Source organism: Perca flavescens, chromosome 7 (assembly GCF_004354835.1).
Source record: "Perca flavescens isolate YP-PL-M2 chromosome 7, PFLA_1.0, whole genome shotgun sequence".
In the NCBI taxonomy this organism is placed as follows: domain Eukaryota; kingdom Metazoa; phylum Chordata; class Actinopteri; order Perciformes; family Percidae; genus Perca; species Perca flavescens.
In genome coordinates this window covers 31,515,981-31,532,613 of record NC_041337.1, presented here as the reverse complement: position 1 = coordinate 31,532,613, position 16,633 = coordinate 31,515,981, and the positions used below count along the sequence as shown (strand labels likewise).

The 16,633-nt window shown below is 41.3% G+C and overlaps 1 protein-coding gene across 1 annotated transcript in view; it reads right to left on the bottom strand.

The window, feature by feature from the left end:
* Positions 1-912: 912 nt before the first annotated feature.
* arfgef2 (ADP-ribosylation factor guanine nucleotide-exchange factor 2 (brefeldin A-inhibited)) overlaps positions 913-16,633 on the bottom strand; it is a 31,408-nt gene continuing 15,687 nt past the window's right edge. Inside the window, exons 17-39 of the mRNA XM_028582519.1 lie at positions 16,481-16,565; positions 14,766-14,937; positions 14,400-14,551; positions 14,117-14,245; positions 13,834-13,992; positions 12,932-13,079; positions 12,399-12,495; positions 12,217-12,257; positions 11,956-12,125; positions 11,055-11,206; positions 10,334-10,506; positions 9,940-10,100; positions 9,673-9,803; positions 8,386-8,515; positions 8,025-8,160; positions 7,661-7,799; positions 6,835-6,892; positions 6,515-6,623; positions 6,112-6,251; positions 5,607-5,784; positions 4,669-4,807; positions 3,588-3,705; positions 913-2,704 (exon numbers count right to left, since the gene is read on the bottom strand). Of these exons, the coding sequence (XP_028438320.1) occupies positions 2,540-2,704; positions 3,588-3,705; positions 4,669-4,807; positions 5,607-5,784; positions 6,112-6,251; positions 6,515-6,623; positions 6,835-6,892; positions 7,661-7,799; positions 8,025-8,160; positions 8,386-8,515; positions 9,673-9,803; positions 9,940-10,100; positions 10,334-10,506; positions 11,055-11,206; positions 11,956-12,125; positions 12,217-12,257; positions 12,399-12,495; positions 12,932-13,079; positions 13,834-13,992; positions 14,117-14,245; positions 14,400-14,551; positions 14,766-14,937; positions 16,481-16,565 (3,082 nt within the window). The 3' untranslated portion in view covers positions 913-2,539. The remainder of the gene's footprint in view (positions 2,705-3,587; positions 3,706-4,668; positions 4,808-5,606; positions 5,785-6,111; positions 6,252-6,514; positions 6,624-6,834; positions 6,893-7,660; positions 7,800-8,024; positions 8,161-8,385; positions 8,516-9,672; positions 9,804-9,939; positions 10,101-10,333; positions 10,507-11,054; positions 11,207-11,955; positions 12,126-12,216; positions 12,258-12,398; positions 12,496-12,931; positions 13,080-13,833; positions 13,993-14,116; positions 14,246-14,399; positions 14,552-14,765; positions 14,938-16,480; positions 16,566-16,633) is intronic.

Sequence of the window (16,633 nt, the reverse complement as noted above, 5' to 3'; positions counted from 1 at the left end):
AGATTCATCCAACATGAAGAAATAGCAACAAATACATTAGGAGGAAAAATGTAACGTTAGTCCTATCACCAGAGTGTTATTTACGAGTTACTTTGCGACTTTAGATGAGAGCTAACGTTAGCTGGACCGGCTAGCAGCACGGAAGTCCCAGCTAGCGCTAGCGCTGACTGTTTAGAAGCGAGTTAGTTTATGTTTTTTTGGGGGGCGTCTGACCACAACGCGAATTGTGTAAATAGATAGTTGAGTGCAACTGTCACATTCCCCATTGGTTGCCTACCTAGTGAGTGGTTTAAGGATTAATAGCATGGCGTTTTCCTTTACATGCATCCATGAAGCAGCTGTTAAGGCAGCTTTTCACTTCACATGCCCCAAAACAAAGGGTGTGAGAGGTCTCCATAGTAACCTTTGTTACCCCAAAAATGTAGCGCGCTTCAGGCCGACTACTAGTTTGAGCACAGTGCCACCCTGTGGACATCTTTATATAGAAACACGGGAAATCCCCATAGACAGTAGCTATATTATTATTATTATTATTAGTAATATACAGTCTATGGAAATCCCTCTTCCACACTTCCTCTTCTCGCAACGACATTAAATAACATCGTAATGTCTTATTTTAAAACACAAATATAAAAAGGTCAGTAAGACAGACTTCCGGTTAAAGAGCTACGTCTCAACTCAGGTTAAAGCCTTTGTGGCTTTAGTGGCCTTGAGCAAATCCTATTTTGTGTGGTCATAGAAGGAAAAAGAACAGGTGTAACTAGCTAGTACGGTAATATTAATGACGGCTCAGTTCGGTTCAGTTGTCACAGTAAGCGAGTAGGCACATTACCACAGCCCTGGAACTGGGAAACCTTGACAAGTCAAAATGTTCCCTGTAAGAAAGCTCTTAAAAACGGATTAACCCAATAGTCACTAGTGGATCAGAATTCAGGTTTATTGATTAGGTCACCAAATGTTTGGAAGATTACATCACAATATTGTGTATAGAACCATATAGCACTTTCATTTCTATATCTTACATTGAAAACTTTACAGTCTGCTTTTTTTCCCATTTACTGTATATATATATATATATATATTTATATATTCCCTAGTTTCAGGGAAGTAGACATCCATAGTTGCGAGGGAAGGAATGCTTCTCAAAAATATTTAAATGCACTTTAAATAATTACATACATCCTTCTTTCAAAAAAAAGAAAAGAAAAAAAGGCATGGAATAGACTGCAAATGATCCAGAGATTCCAGTATCTCTGTAGATAAGAGTTTTGGTCTTGCTCTGTTCCTGAACCGTTCTGTGGTTCAACTCTGCTGTTGAATGTGACACAACACTGATGGGCGTCCCAACCATCCACACCAAGTTGAAACACTGGGTGGTGTTAATACATGAGCTAACTGTCGGCAACAGATGTGCAAAAGAGGGTGGGAGATGGACAACCACTGTCACCTTTTGGGGCCAATTGATGGATTAGTGGAGGGGTTTTAAAGCCAGCTGTAATTCTACAGCCAGGAGGAATTGACTCCGTTTTAAGTCCTTTAGTGTAAGGCTTACTGGATCAACACACAAAGGAATGCATGACAGAGGGAAGTAGTCTTTTAACCAACCTTTCATTGTAAACCAGCAATCATTGTGAAAAAATAATCATAAAAAGAAATTAAAGCGAGTGGGAAAAATAAATAAGTTAAATCTCACGGACAAGGAATTCTAAAGATAACAGAACGGTCGTGTCACAGAGAGCAGAGACTTCTCAAACCAAGCTGCATTAGATCTTCGATAGTGTTGTAAGAGATGCAGATTGTTTTCACCTGCAGCAGGGCGTTTCAGTCTCTTTACAAACGGCAACAGCCCGCTACCAAATAACACAGACGTAGGAGGGAACATGAACATTAAAGTGACAAACAATGCTTTAGGATGGGCATCGACACGTGAGGGTTCAGAAATTACAACATATTTCGATTAGATCCCCAAACTCAAAATAAGTGTGAGACCGAAGGTGTCATTGTTTTCTAACAGGCACAGTTGGCCAATAGGTTTTCGCAAAAGCCGCAAATGTAAGGTTCATCGAATTCAATGGTATTGTTCATTTGCTTTCAGTATGTAGACATACTTCTGTGGTTAAGTATTAAAAAACAGAAAACCAAACCATCAAAATCAGATACAATATCAATAAATTATTTGTTTACAGTTCTTTTCTTGTCATTACTGTTTGAGATGAGAGTCAGGGGGATGATGAATGACAACAGTCAGCAGAGTGTGCTGGTCACAGTGCTGTTCATCCCCGAGAGAAAGAAGAGAGGAAGGACAGGGTAAAGACTTTTCTACAAGCTGAGTGCAGTAGAAAGCTCAACACTTTAATACAGACTCCTGAACTGAGACGGAAAAGCTACAGTCTCCTTGTCAACCTCCTCCTGACATTGCGGTTCCTCTGTAGTCTCTCTCAGTCCAAAAGAAGGGGGAGGGGGGGAAAGTCTCTTTATTTGTCGACAACGTCCGCCCATCATCTCCATGTCTTCACCCGAACTCGTGCACCCACTCGTTCTAGGACGTGGCAGTCCGGACAGGCGTCCCCTCGGGGGCAGCGATGTGGAAGACTGAGCCGATGCGCAGGAAGAAGCGCCTGAGGACGGCCCGCAGTTCGGGGATCAGGTCAAACTGCATCATTTCACACAGGTGGGGGTAGTAGAAGGAAGCATGGGGCTTGAACTGGAAACCAAGGAGAAAGTGAGAACATATAAATTAGCACCACGATTCAACCAAGTGACACACTGGATGTGCTTTAATCCCTGCTAACCAAATGTAACTAGTGGATTAGGGAATATACACGACAGAGAAAGGAAGGGCGTTTGCTCTGGGTGTGTGTGGGCGCTGCTGGAAGTTCACAGCAGGGCGTAAAAAGAATTTGTTGAGAGGACATTTCGGTCTTCACCTATGCATGTTTTTGCTGCTTTTAAAAGGTCAATTTCATTGAATTACAAATTTGCATTCAGGCAAATAAACACAATTTGTACAACTAAGATTTGTTTGAACAACTTTCCCAAAATTCACGGCAGGCCTCGCCCAAGAGACTGGTGCCGGGCCAGTCCACTTCAACAATGCAGTTATCGTTTTTTGTTGATGCAGTGGTTAGTGTTGTATTGGCTTTTTTTTTGTTCTAAAGCTGGCTCCATGGCCAAAAAAAAAAAAACTTGTATAGTTTTGTATTAAAATGCCCTGGAAAGAAACCCTGAGTCATGGGCTGCTATGAATCATCAGTGAATCATGCACTCAAGAGTGCATGAGTCATGATGTTCATGAGGTGACAGCTTATGAAATGGTTTATAAATCATAGAAATATGAAAGAAATAAATAAGGGTCACATGCATGCAGTACATAACATTTTTGACCCCCACCCTTTTTAACTAATGACATTTTATGGTATTTGAGCCACGCCTCTCTTTAATCACAGTTGGACATATATATGAACCAGAGCTCCACATGTCTCTGTGTGTGTCTCTGTGTGTGTCTCTGTGCGTGTCTCTGTGCGTGTCCGTGTGCGTGTGCGTGTGCGTGTGCGTGTGTGTGTGTGTGTGTGTGTGTGTGTTCCTGCCTTGTCATCGGGCAGCCGTAGCGTCCTGGTGAGCAGCAGCATCAGCAGGCTGTTCCAGGCCTCTCTGTGGCTCTCTGAGGTCAGACTGATGAAGTAGGCCAGAGCTTCACTACACACCCTGAGAGAGACCACACAACACACACGTGGAACATTATGACCAACACAAAACTGACGTATCTCACTGCATAGGCAGAAGTGGTTGGTCTGTACCAGAGCTGCTACTACATTACAATTTGTATTTTTATGTTTTAATAACATAGAATAGCAGGCCAAGGCTCCACATCTTGAACTAAAGCACCAAAACCAGTTATTATTTAACGATGAACACCACACATACACATATTTGTGATATAATACATGAGTCAACTGCTCCCGTGCAGCTGCTCTTTGAAAAACACAAGGTGATTTGTACCAGGCTCTAGCATGCCAATATATTCTACAAAAAAAACACACAGTGTACAGTTCATAAATATATAATGAAGGACGAGCCATATGTCAAAACAGCTCACTCAACACAGAACAAACAGTGCTGCACTATTCAGTGTGACACAGTTGGTGCTTATTTATCTAAGGTTTAACCAGGCTATAACACACTATTAACACTCTGGAGTTGTGAAGACGTTTTTTTTTACAATGCATTCTCTGTCTGTTAGATTGGTTAAAAAAATAATTTTTTTATGGATGTGTCTTAGGGCTGTGCAATTAAAGGGGCCGTAGGTAGGATTGTGAAGATCCAGGACTTAGCCAAAAAATTTGAACATTGACAACTTCTCAGTCCCTTTTGAATATATTTAAGGGGAATTCAAAAAGTTCAACAGGAAAAGCATGAAGGGAAATTTCACAGTTCAAGGTGTTTTCACAGTTGATTTTTTTGAACTGTTTTCAAAGTTCAATAATTGCAACATCTTTCCCAAAGTCAATGAGTAATCATGTTAAACAATCATGATGTCAATATTGATCTAAATAATTGTGATTATGATTTACTCCATAATCGAGCAGCCCTAACGTGTCGTTGATATTGTATATTTATCTTTATTATCAACAAATCCCACTAAAAGACCAAACACATTGTTGTACTCACAGCAGCAGGCGTGTCTGGATGTCAGGCCATGAGTCCTGCAGCTGAAGGTCAGAGTACATCCTGAACAAGATTCTCAGGCTGCAGGCAAGACTGCTGGTCTCCTGCTTCAACAAGTTGGGCTTGGACTTCCCTTTAAAGCCTGAGGGCAAAGGAGAGACAATCACTGGTATCATTGCATTGCCTAGTGGTTAAGACATATAACTGCAACGTCCCTGGTTTGATTCTGGCCTTTGTTGCATGACATAGCCCTCTCTCCCCTCATTTACCTTTCTGTAACTCCACTGTCTCTATAAAAAATAAAAATGACAAAACAATAATTTTGGGGTGGCCTTGGGGTTTAAGGCAGTGGCAAAGAACCACAATGTCCCTGGTCCGAGTCTGGCCAGGGAACTTTGTTGGATGTAATTTTCTCTGTCTCCCCTTATGATATTCTCATCTCTCCACTGAAAATGCCCCAATAATGCTTAAAATAAAAAAAAATAAAAACACACAACAGAAGAAGGGCTGAATGTGTGTAGGGATCTAGAAAAAATAAATCTTTTAAGATATTTTCAGTGTGACTGCCTGGCCTGAATACTCACACAGCATAAAGAAAAGATTCTCTCAGCAGAGAGGTCACCCGAAAGTTGAAAGTGTTCAGTTTCAATAATCCAGGCAACAACACAGTATCCTGCTGAGCGTTTGTGATACAGACTTTGAATTTGCACTAAATACAAATTTTAGATTAATAACTTTAGAATTAGGATTACCTGTTAAGCCTCATTAAAGACTTTTTAAGGCGGTGAGTTTAGACAATATATTATAAGACATTGTAAGGCTGTTTTACAACAGACAGATGCATTCTACTCTATGTCACATATATAGAATAAAGTGCAAAAGATAGGAATAGAAATGTATGAACGGAGCAATCATAAGAGGACTTTTTACTTTCCATTTACCTGCCCTCCAGAGTGCTGTCCTCTGTTCGTTGTTGGAGTTGAAGTCCTTGGCGAAGGTGTGTGACTCCAGCAGACAGTCCAGCAGCTTGAAGAGGTGTGCAGAGGTCATGTGTCTGTACATACCTTGATCTGAACCCGCCTCGCCTGCCTCAGCCTCCGACTCTTCCAGAGCATCTCGCTGACGGGAGGACAGCATTTCAAAACTTTAACTCAGCATACCAGACAAGTTAAGATTACACAGGGCGTTGTGCTCGCTGCTTTGCGTTGCTGAGCGCCTCACTTTTTGCCTCGAGTAAAAAAAAAAAAAAAAAAAAAAACTTCATCCCAGAGTGAGATAAAAAAAATAAAATGTCGGATGTCATTAACTTCACGGAAAAACAACGGTTCCAGCGCTGTTCCTCTATTTCACACTTTCAACTTTACTCAAATATTAACGAAAAATGTGATCACAAAATAAAGCAACGTTGGGATAAAATGTATCCGTATAGCAGCTGTTGTAACTTACCTGTGCAGCAGCCATGTTCTCAGCATCCTCCTTCTTGCTGGTGGATGGGTAAAAGACAATGTTGTCTATGGTCTGGATTAGTTCAAGCTGTACCACGCATTTAATCAGCAGCCCTGCAAACAGCTTCTGGTCTGAAACTCCTGTAGAACAGAAAAATACAAGTGGTGTAGAGAATTTAGAGGGATGGTTCACCTTAAAATGAAAATGAACTGTACCTTTATAAAAGGTAAACAGACTTTGAAGAGGGTCAAAACACATCAATGTCAATTCTACAGTGTGTGTGTGTGTGTGTGTGTGTGTGTGTGTGTGTGTGTGTGTGTGTGTGTGTGTGTGTGTGTGTGTGTGTGTGTGTGTGTGTGTGTGTGTGTGTGTGTGTGTGTGTGTGTGTGTGTGTTGTACTCACTAGCATTGGACTTGCCCTTCCAGGTGTCGTCGCTGGACATCTGGCTGTGTCCTCTCTCAGACATAGCTCTGTCGTAGCTGCTCTGGGACAGGTTGTCAAAATCTGCGTCCTGGAGACAAACAGCAACAAACACCATGGACATTCACAGGTTAGTGTCATACTACTGATATGGTGGGAAGGTTGGCAGGGAACAGGAACAGGAGGAACAGTACTTTCACTGGCTAAAAGCAGCTTATCATTTTTTAAGCATCTGCTGAGCTGCTGTTGTACATACTGTAATTTGTGTTACATCATGTGAGTGCATTTGTTTATTTTCTTACAAAATGTTTTCCATCTGTGGTTTCCTCTTCCTGTCCAGCTGGTCGCCAAGTCAATAAACTGAAAAGCAAACAGAATGGCAGATCGGGAATCAGGTGTTGGGATCACATACTGCCACAGAAGCACAATAACCTTACAAAACTGTTTCCAACTATTGTTGCTCCAACTACTGATTGTACTTCCACATACAGACACAAAGAGTATAGAAGTGGACTGAGAGACGGCCGTCCCTCTCTCTGTAAAACCAGGCAGCGCTGATCAAATATAAACCAAGATTCTGCATTTTAAGATATGTTTCTCTCATTTTTTCCAGAAACATATTGTAGCTTACCGTTTAACTTTAATACAAGATTGTTTGTTACCAGCAGGCCGCCATAATAATTCTGTGACGTGCTCGCATTACGTCACCCACCAGAGCGAGCGTTTGTTGGTCCAGTGTGGCGTAGTGCACTCTGGTAGTTGTAGGTTTTCTACCTTTTAAGCGAAAGGGAATACCACAGCCCCTTTTCTCTGGCCATGTAGCAACAATTTAAAACATGTTTGTGCCATTCTACCGCAGAGACAGCCCAGTTTTATGAAGACCCCCTTTCCAACAGTAAAATAGTTCTTGAAGTCTAAAGACAATAAAGTCTCTCTTTTCTTCCATCTGAGGTGCTTTCTTTGTCTAGCCTACTGTGCGTTTAGTTTTAAAAACCGGTAACGATTAATTAAATAACTAACTGACTGAACGAACTCAGTCATCGAGACGTTCAGTAACATTTTGAGCGGATTGAATTGAAACTAAAATGACCTGATCTCCAGCTGAAAGTACCGTGGTTCAGGACTTACGCGTGAGGGCTGGTGTTTTGGAAGATTTCCAGCATACAGGAGCAGGTGATGTTCCAGACCTCGGGGCTGAACTTCTCCCCGTTCAGAATCACCAGGTTCTCCAGACAGTTAGTCCCCGACCGAGCCAGCTGCTCGTTGTCTGTACAAGAAAGGTAATGACACATCGGACACAAATACTGGGAACTTCACACTAAAACGACAACTTTTGCTACTTTTAGGCCTCGTGTCCACGGGCGGAAACAAAGACTTTTGGAAGTGAGGACGTAGACACCCACGTCGGTCAGTCAGTCTCATCAGCTAGCCAGGCCCTCTGCCTTATTAGGAGTGTTGTGCTTTATCCACCTTAATAAATCTGAACACCCACCTTGCCTGACACACCACTGTAGCTGTGTGAAAATGTCAACCAGCAGGATTTCGCTGAGAGGCTGATAAAACTGGGTGAACACGTCACAGATGGCATACAGAGCATGGTTACATGTTGTCGTCATCCACTCGTGTTTCTGGAGGCAAACAAGAGACAAACATTAGCAGATGTGTTAGCAGTTTTTTTTTTCCTTTCTCCAAATTCCCCATTTAATTATCTACGTGTATACAACTTAAAAACAGTTTTAAGGTCTTCTGCCTCTACGAATCCCAAAAGAGGACATCCTTCAAATGTGTATGTAGCTTGTCAAAAGATGAACAACAACATGGGACTTGACGGCCTGCTACTAGTGATGTCTGACCTCTGTCTGCTGCTCGGGGAGCTTCATATTGTCAAAGATGCGGAAGACGATCCTGAAGAGGTCGTGCCACCAATGCTTCTCGAAAGTTTGACCGTAGCTCTTCATGATCTCAAACATGACTGTGAGACCTCTGTCAGAAGAAAGACAAACAGATGACACGTCAGTCTTGTTGTTTCACAGCTCTACATCCAGCCTAACAAAGAGTGTGTAATATGTAGGGTTGGGTACCGAAACACGTTAACGGTAGTAACGAGACCGATTAAGGACAAAAATTTTGGTGCCTCATTTTTTATTTTATTTTCAGAAGCATTGCTGCACGGGACGCTACGTTACCGTTAGCTAGGATTAAACACAGTGGTTAAAAAGTCTGACAGCTTACGTTAAGTGGTGTAAAGTGTGACTGTATTTCCCTGTATTGGATTCCACCACCGGGACGTACAACAATCTGACTGTAGCTGGTGTTGTCGGAAAAACAACACAGACGGTGCGTTTACTTGAAACTCGCCAGCCTTGTGGTGCATTTTAAGTTATTGTAAAATACCTTTTTCCCATCTGGTGCTTGTTTTTGTTGTTTACCAGCAATTTACTGGTGTAATAGGTCATTGTTATAAGTTATTATTATTACATTATTAATCAATCATTTCATTTTGACCATATGGCCTTAGCTATAAACAAGCAATTCTTTAATGTCGCCAACTGTCATTTTGTGCTCCTTTTTTATATTTTATATTATATACATTATAAATATATTTTGGTTCAGGCACCGGCACCGTTTTAAAAGTATCGTTTTAGCACTGGTATCGGAAAAAAACCAAACAATACCCAAACCTACTAATATGGGATCACTAGCACAACATGAGTGAGAGGCATTAATCCTGCTTCCTTTCACTGTGCTGATCTCATCTCTTCAAGTGCTACATATTTATTCTTAATTTGATTAGTCCTCCATGCTTGTTTAAATACTAATAAATGAAAAGGGTTATATTTTTTACTTAAGTCTGTAAGTAATGTAGCAGTCATGGTCTTTGTTATTGTGATTTGGAGCGGCCTGGCGTGTTAACTCTAGTGTTTTTATCCAGTCATGCTTTCATTTTATTTCATTTGTGTTGGATCATATTTTGTTTGTTTACTTTATTTATTTTCATAGGTTTTGTCTTTGTAACAAATCAGGGCAGGTAAAGCCCAAGGGAGGGACAAATCACTGTAGCTGATAGGTGAAGCTAAAAGTGTGTCCCCCACAGTGAAATGACAGTGTGAGCTACACTCCACGCGGAGCTGTTTTTCTACCTGGTCCGGACGTCTAGCTTGCAGCGGTTGATGATACAGGAGAGCTCAAACAGAATGGGAAACCAGCCGCGAACCCACACCCGATCACCGGGGGCAACATTCATGTCATCACTGGTGTATTCCCTCAGGGCCTGGACAGGGACACATGAAGTGTAATACTACATCATTCTTTTTTTAAGAAACTATATAGTGCTGATAGTACCATTTATCTTGTCACACAACTGTCATTTCATTGAACCGGTGTAGTAACATTTCAGTTGTTCCGACCTGTGGCCTTTCTGAGACGTATTTAGCGCAGTGGCGTATGAGTCGGATAGCCTCCATGCTGGTGTCAGGAAAAGCTGCGTTGCACACAAACTCAGACAGGCACTTCACTGCATCTTGGAACGAATCAATAGCGGCTGCAAAGTGCTGCTGGAAGGTGCTCACTGAGGAAAGAGTGATGAAGAGAGGGAAAGAAAAGAAGTTAAAAAAAAAACAAGAATGATTTGGTTGGTTTAGGAGATCTTAAATCTTCCCTGCCATTAATTCTCACACCCTTATAAAAATCCATCTCGCTGTCAGCTAAGCAGTTTGACACAACACAACCTCTGTCACTTGTTTCTTTTAACCACCGGAACCAAAATGGCTGCCCTGAGGAAAGAGCTGCAGTCATACTCACTGACAATGTGCCCAGTGGTCTGGAAGGCGAGCTCCACTATGGTCTCATCGTGGTCGGAGGCTGCCTGGTGAAACACTGAGAAGATGTTCTTCCAACCTGAACGGATGTTGGCCGCCTGGGAGTTCACCATCTGAGCCACACACCTGATCACCATGTCTCTTATTGTGGGGGACCTGGGGTGGGGGTGTGTGTTAATACGGTACAATGCTGTGAAAAACACTCTCTCTCTTTCTATCTACTGTCTCAGGGTACCCCCACAATTTTCCAAGTTAAATTTAAGGCCTTTTTAACGACACCTAGGATGAAATTTAATGGCAACTTCACTGTCATATAATGGAAAATAAGTGTGGATTTTAAGCCTGAGAGAAAAACTATTTACAAAGTAACATTACCTGAATTTAACAAAACATTTTTATGAGGTTTGTTTCTAAATATCTGTCACATTTCAAGCTCTAATTCTATGAAACTAAAAATATAAAATAAACTAAAGTGAAAACCTTACCCACACAAATTATGTATTTATATTACAGTATTTATTTAATCCTACGACAAAAAAATACATAAGACATAAGTCTTAATAATATTAAGACCCCGGGGGTGCTCCACTATTCCTAACCATTCTTACTTCTATTACCCTGTAGCAATGTATTATAAATATAGATAGACCACTTTTAGAAAGTACAGTCTCCCATCCCCATCCGGCCATATTACAATATCTTACCTGTTCTTCTTCATGATGTGCTCAAAAGGCCTGAGGAAGTCTTTCTGGAAGCGGAAGTTGGCCAGCTCTCCTTTCTCCAAGAACTTCATGGAGAGCTGCCTGAGTGAGTCCACAGCAAATATGGCTACATCCTCATTGGGGTTACAGCCCACCTGGAGAAAGACACAACAGTCAGGAGCGGCGCTCAGCGATGCATTCAATTTAGTTTACTAAAATAATCAAGATGAATTGTTTCTTTCCAAGACAGTTTGGTCCGTATGTGTACTGTATACTCTAATTTAATTGAACTAATTAACATTTATGGATTTTATTTGGGCCACTTGGGGGCAGTGCAGCAGGCTGTAAACACAACACTGACACATACTGTATATAGTTTATACAGAGCAACATTAGCATTCATCTAGAGATGTGTTTCTGGCCACTCGGTGAAAATAAGTTTAATATTCACTGACTGTATAAAATAATTATATAGTAATAGATCTAAAATTGCTTTATTGATCCACTATTCCCTCCATGTTTGGATCTTCTCATCTATATACTATGCATCAGTATTTTCAGTGACATGGTAAGCTCAGTAAAGGCTAATTTCAATGCAATCCTTTCTTTTAGGGGAATGGGGTAGACTTGATCTTGTGTGTATTCTTAGGACAAAACATGCCCCACCTTAGCACATTAAAATAAATGACAATGTCTGGCATACAAACAGCCTGTCTAGACATAATTTACGAGCCTTCTTACATCCCTGAAGCTGTAATAAATCCTCAAGGAGGCAATACAGGACAAAACTAAGTGCACAGAGCAGCAGGGAGTCCCACCAAAAGATCACAGTCTGAAACACCAACCCTCACTAAAGCACATGAGACTGTAGCTCACACTTCATTTTCTACTTTTCGTTACTGACCTTGTTGAAGTGGTCTCCTATGACCTGCCAAATTCGAGACCACTGCAGCCTGATGCGGTTCATGTTATAGTAGGAGATTTCCACAATCTTTTGCAAGCTGAACATCCTCGCCTGGTGTGCTGAGGCCAGCTCATCCATGGACACCGCGCACAGCCACCGCACAAAGTCCACTGGATACCATTAAACAGCAACACACGATAAATACCGTCTCTTTCTTTATAATGTACACAAACAAACAGAGATATTGTTGGCCACACTCACCAATTGCATTTCCATCTAGTCTGGTTGAACCAGTGAAGATCCTGCAAATATAAAAGCAGCGTTAGTACCTGTAGGGAATAGAAAACTTCATTCATCACAAGGAGGCCGTATATAGATCATGCATTTATTATGTTATTATTAATGTCCTGTATCTGAGTACTTTTAGGGGCATTTTGTCTTACCTGTCCACAGCTACCACCACACTCTGAGAGCTGGTCTCTCCTACTGACTCCTGGATGTGAGCCATCTGTCTCTTGTCTTGACTTCCCACCAGGTTACCTTCACCATTAAACACATTTAACACGAGCTAATGTATACAGTCAGGCATCACAAGTTTTAATAGCACAGTGGAAAAGGTAATAATACTGCATGCGTGTGTGCGGTTATATCTAATTAAGACTGCGATTTTCACAAAGAAAGACACTGTTTTTACATTAAACAATAGCTTCTTTGAAGTTAATATTGGACATTCAGTGGCTTGAAAAAGTTAACACTGGCTATTACTGTAGAAGCAACAAGAGTAACTTGTAGTTTTGATGAGAGTCCTCAAGATAGAGACAACTTAGCAGGTGATTTTAAGAATCAGGGATTAAATTGTAAATATAAATAATGGGGTGTATGTGTGTGTGTGTGTGTGTGTGTGTGTGTGTGTGTGTGTGTGTGTGTGTGTGTGTGTGTGTGTGTGTGTGTGTGTGTATATGTGTGTGTGTCTTACCCAGGCCCAGGGGCATGAACTCCTCTGTGCCAGAGGGTAAGCCCTTGATGCCAGCCTCCTTGTCCCGGACCACCCCTGAGATGTAGCGCGTCTTCACCCCTGTGCCAATCAACTGGGCGAGCTCCAGCTGACTGATGCACCTCAAGATCTACAAAACAAATTTTTTTTAGAATAGATATGTTGACCTGAGAACAGTTTTGATCCAGTTCATATGAAAACTATATCCTTAACAGTGATCATATATTAGCACTTTTATTATTCAACTCTAATGGTTGAGGCATTTTCCTTGGGATTCAAGAATACAATTTACCAGGGCCATATTTATCAAGCATCTCACAATCTATCTTTTGTGCTGAAAGTTGACCAAAGATTAAAAGCACTTAAAGTTATTTTTATGAAGAGAAGGACTACTCCTAGGAGAGTGTGACATCACCGTTTTAGGACAATGACAAAGTAGAAATGATGATGATTTATTGTAGTTCTCTGACAGTAGCACTTTAAAATATTCAGTTTTTAGATTCAAAATGCAAGAAAAGCGACTTCTTTTTATGTTTGTCTCATGTTCATAGGCAAATATAAGTGACTAAGCTATCTAGGTTACATATGAAAAACTATGCCCCCAAATAAATCTCAATCATATTTACCAATCCATTGGCAAAAGGCTGTAAGTAAACACTGGCAAGATCAAATTAAAACTGAACATCCAAGAAGGGAGGATATATTGCAGTGCTGTTGTATTAACACTGCATTAGTTTGTTCTAGGTGTATCTAACAAATTGGCAGCTGAGTGTATGTGCAAGTTATCTGAAGTCTATCACTGTATCTATCAGTTATTTCTGAGATTCAATAATATGTTTTCCCTATGCTACTACTGCTCATATCTCCTGTCAATAGGGAGTCACCTCATGCCATGAGTTGCCCAGGTAGTTTCCGTCCGTGTGGGCCACAGTGATCAGGGTCTTGATGGTGTCAATGTTCTTCTGCTTCATCTCTGTGATGCTGGAACTGGCCGTCAGCAGGGTGAATCTGGCCAAGGCTTGGACGTATGCGTCTCGCTCCAACTACAGACAGGAAGGCCAGTCACAGTTTCATGCTGTTTTAAACACTGAGCCAATGTCATGTTCACTTGACATAATTATGCAATATAAACATCAGGCTCAATGTGTGTGTAAAAGATCATTAGACCTGCATGCTGAAGATGCAGGCGATCCTGATGGCACATCGAATGCCCTCCAGACACAGTGAAGCCACCTCTGGGTCGTCGCAGTCCTGCAGTCCCACGCTGAACGCTGCCAGCAAGGGGGTCCACGCCAGCTACAACATACGCAAATTATCGGCACGTGTACAATTCTAAAAAGGTAGGCAAACCACTATATTGGTGCAACAGTTTGCCTCTATGGTTATAATATAAATTCCACTGTTCAAAGATCAGGAATGTAAAGGAAATGAACGGAGTAAAAAGTAGCACCTTGAACATGGGCCTGACATGCTCCAGGTGTGTAGCGCTGAAGAAGGGAGCCTGAGCGTGGCTGACAGCCTCCATCAGAGCTTTAGCGGTCTTCGCCATCTGCTCCATCTCCATGTTGTACAGCAGACGCCGCTGCTTCTCACTGGGTACACCTGCAGGGAGGAGGACGTACATGTTTGTGATGTTTTTCAGCAAACCGTGAATAGAGTCAGGGAGATCCTGAGCCTAGAGGACACCACTGTGATACATCACTAGTCGGTTGTCTTTTTGTTTTTTTACCAGCCAGTGTGGGACACAAGCAAACTTCAGAGAAAACTTTTATTTCAGTGAGTAATCCTGACAGAATGAATGGAGACATGTACTCACTCTGCTTGGTGGACTTTGGGGTGATTGAGTACTCTTTGCTCTCCTTCATGGCAATCTTCTTGCCTGCGATCTCATCGTAAATGGAAGATAGATACTCTTCAGGGAGGTCCTTACTGTCGTTAATACCGCGATTCATCTTGATGTACTGCTCCTTTGTCATCTTGTTCTTCACCTACATGAATGAAGAAGATCGAGAAAGGCAGAAATTGGGAGTGTAGAAATGGGACACAGTGGAAAAACATTTCCTGACGAGCTATTCAAGCATTGCCTATTTTAAAATAAAATCCCCCACCAATAAGCTGCCTAATGTCTTGCCATAATCAGGTGTAAGCTTCTATCATTGTTTGGTCTTTATACACTGGGGGAGATTTACTAAGCCTGCTGCACATTACTGCCAAGATAAAAACATTTTGTTTCACTGCAATATTAAGCAGGGTAATTACTAAACTGCAGACATGAATGAACCCAGCCACAGTTCACCTGATTTGCTAATTTGATGCACACTGCAGATTTCTGGGCAAGGCAAGGCAGCTTCATTTGTATAGCACATTTCAGCAACAGGGCAATTCAAAGTGCTTTACATAAAAACAATTAAAAACAGATAAAATACGAGAATAAAAGTTACAGTGCAGTATAATAAATTAAACATTAAAGAGCAGTTAAAAACATAAAAATAAAAAATATAAAAGCAGAACGTGCCGGTCCCACTGGTCTTACTTTTTAATTCTCTTTATATGCTTATATAGATTGTCATACAGTTTCAACAATGCAACTTCAGTATAATAAATGAACAATTATTTAAAGAAAGGAAACATCAAAAAGAAAGGTCTTCAGCCTTGATTTAAAAGAACTGAGAGTCACTGACGGACCTGCAGTTTTCTGGGAGTTTGTTCCAGATATGTGGAGAATAAAAACTGAACACTGCTTCCCCCAGTTTGGTTCTGACTCTGGGGTACAGAAAGCAGAACTGTCCCAGACGACCTGAGAGGTCTGGGTCAGGGAAGCAGTGCAGCAAAAATTAAAATGTAATGTGGGGGGTAGTGGGGGGTTGGGGTTAAGTTTGAACTCATTTGACTATATTGTATCTGTAAAAATAAAAAAAAATATAACAGGCCAACTTAATAAGTATTACAGGTTGTGATATCACAATGGTCTGGATTAGAGTGCAGATTGGGCCGCATTTTTCTGTCCGAGCCCGGCCCGCGTCCGACAGGCATTAAGATATTTATGTCCGAGCCCGACACAGTTAAAATCTCAAGTTATGAAACAGAAGCTGAAAGCTACTGAGGGAAACTGGCTGGTACAATTGTGTGGAGGAAAAAAAAATAAATAAAAAAAGACTGTTGCTGCTGCTCTTTTGTTTTGCGTTGTGCTGTGGTGATGTATGTATGAATGCATGCATGTATATTTTTGTAATGTATATTTACTGCAAAAAAAGTCCTTACTGCTATCAATAGTGTTTTCATTGTCTCATCGTGTGTGTCTCTCCCTCCCTCTCTCTCTCTCTCTCTCTCTCTCTCTCTCACTTCCCCTCCATGGCTATCATCTCTGTGTGTGTCTCACAGTGCGCTATATTTTACACATGCTTTTCCCAGACTTTAAATTTCAGATGCAAGAAAAACGAGATCCAGTTGCATCCTGGATGATAAAGTGGCCCACGTATAGAGCTCATGGTGAGGATAGTGACAGGACATAAAACAGTCCACAGTTCTAACCTGAGGACTGTGCAGGTCTGTGGTGAGCATAATGATGGAGTATGCCAGCACGTAGGCAGTATCTGCACTGGCAAACAGAGTCTGGCTGCAAAAGAGAACACATATCAGTGCAACGGTTAGTCATTTGTTTTCTTTTTAATTATACGTAAACTT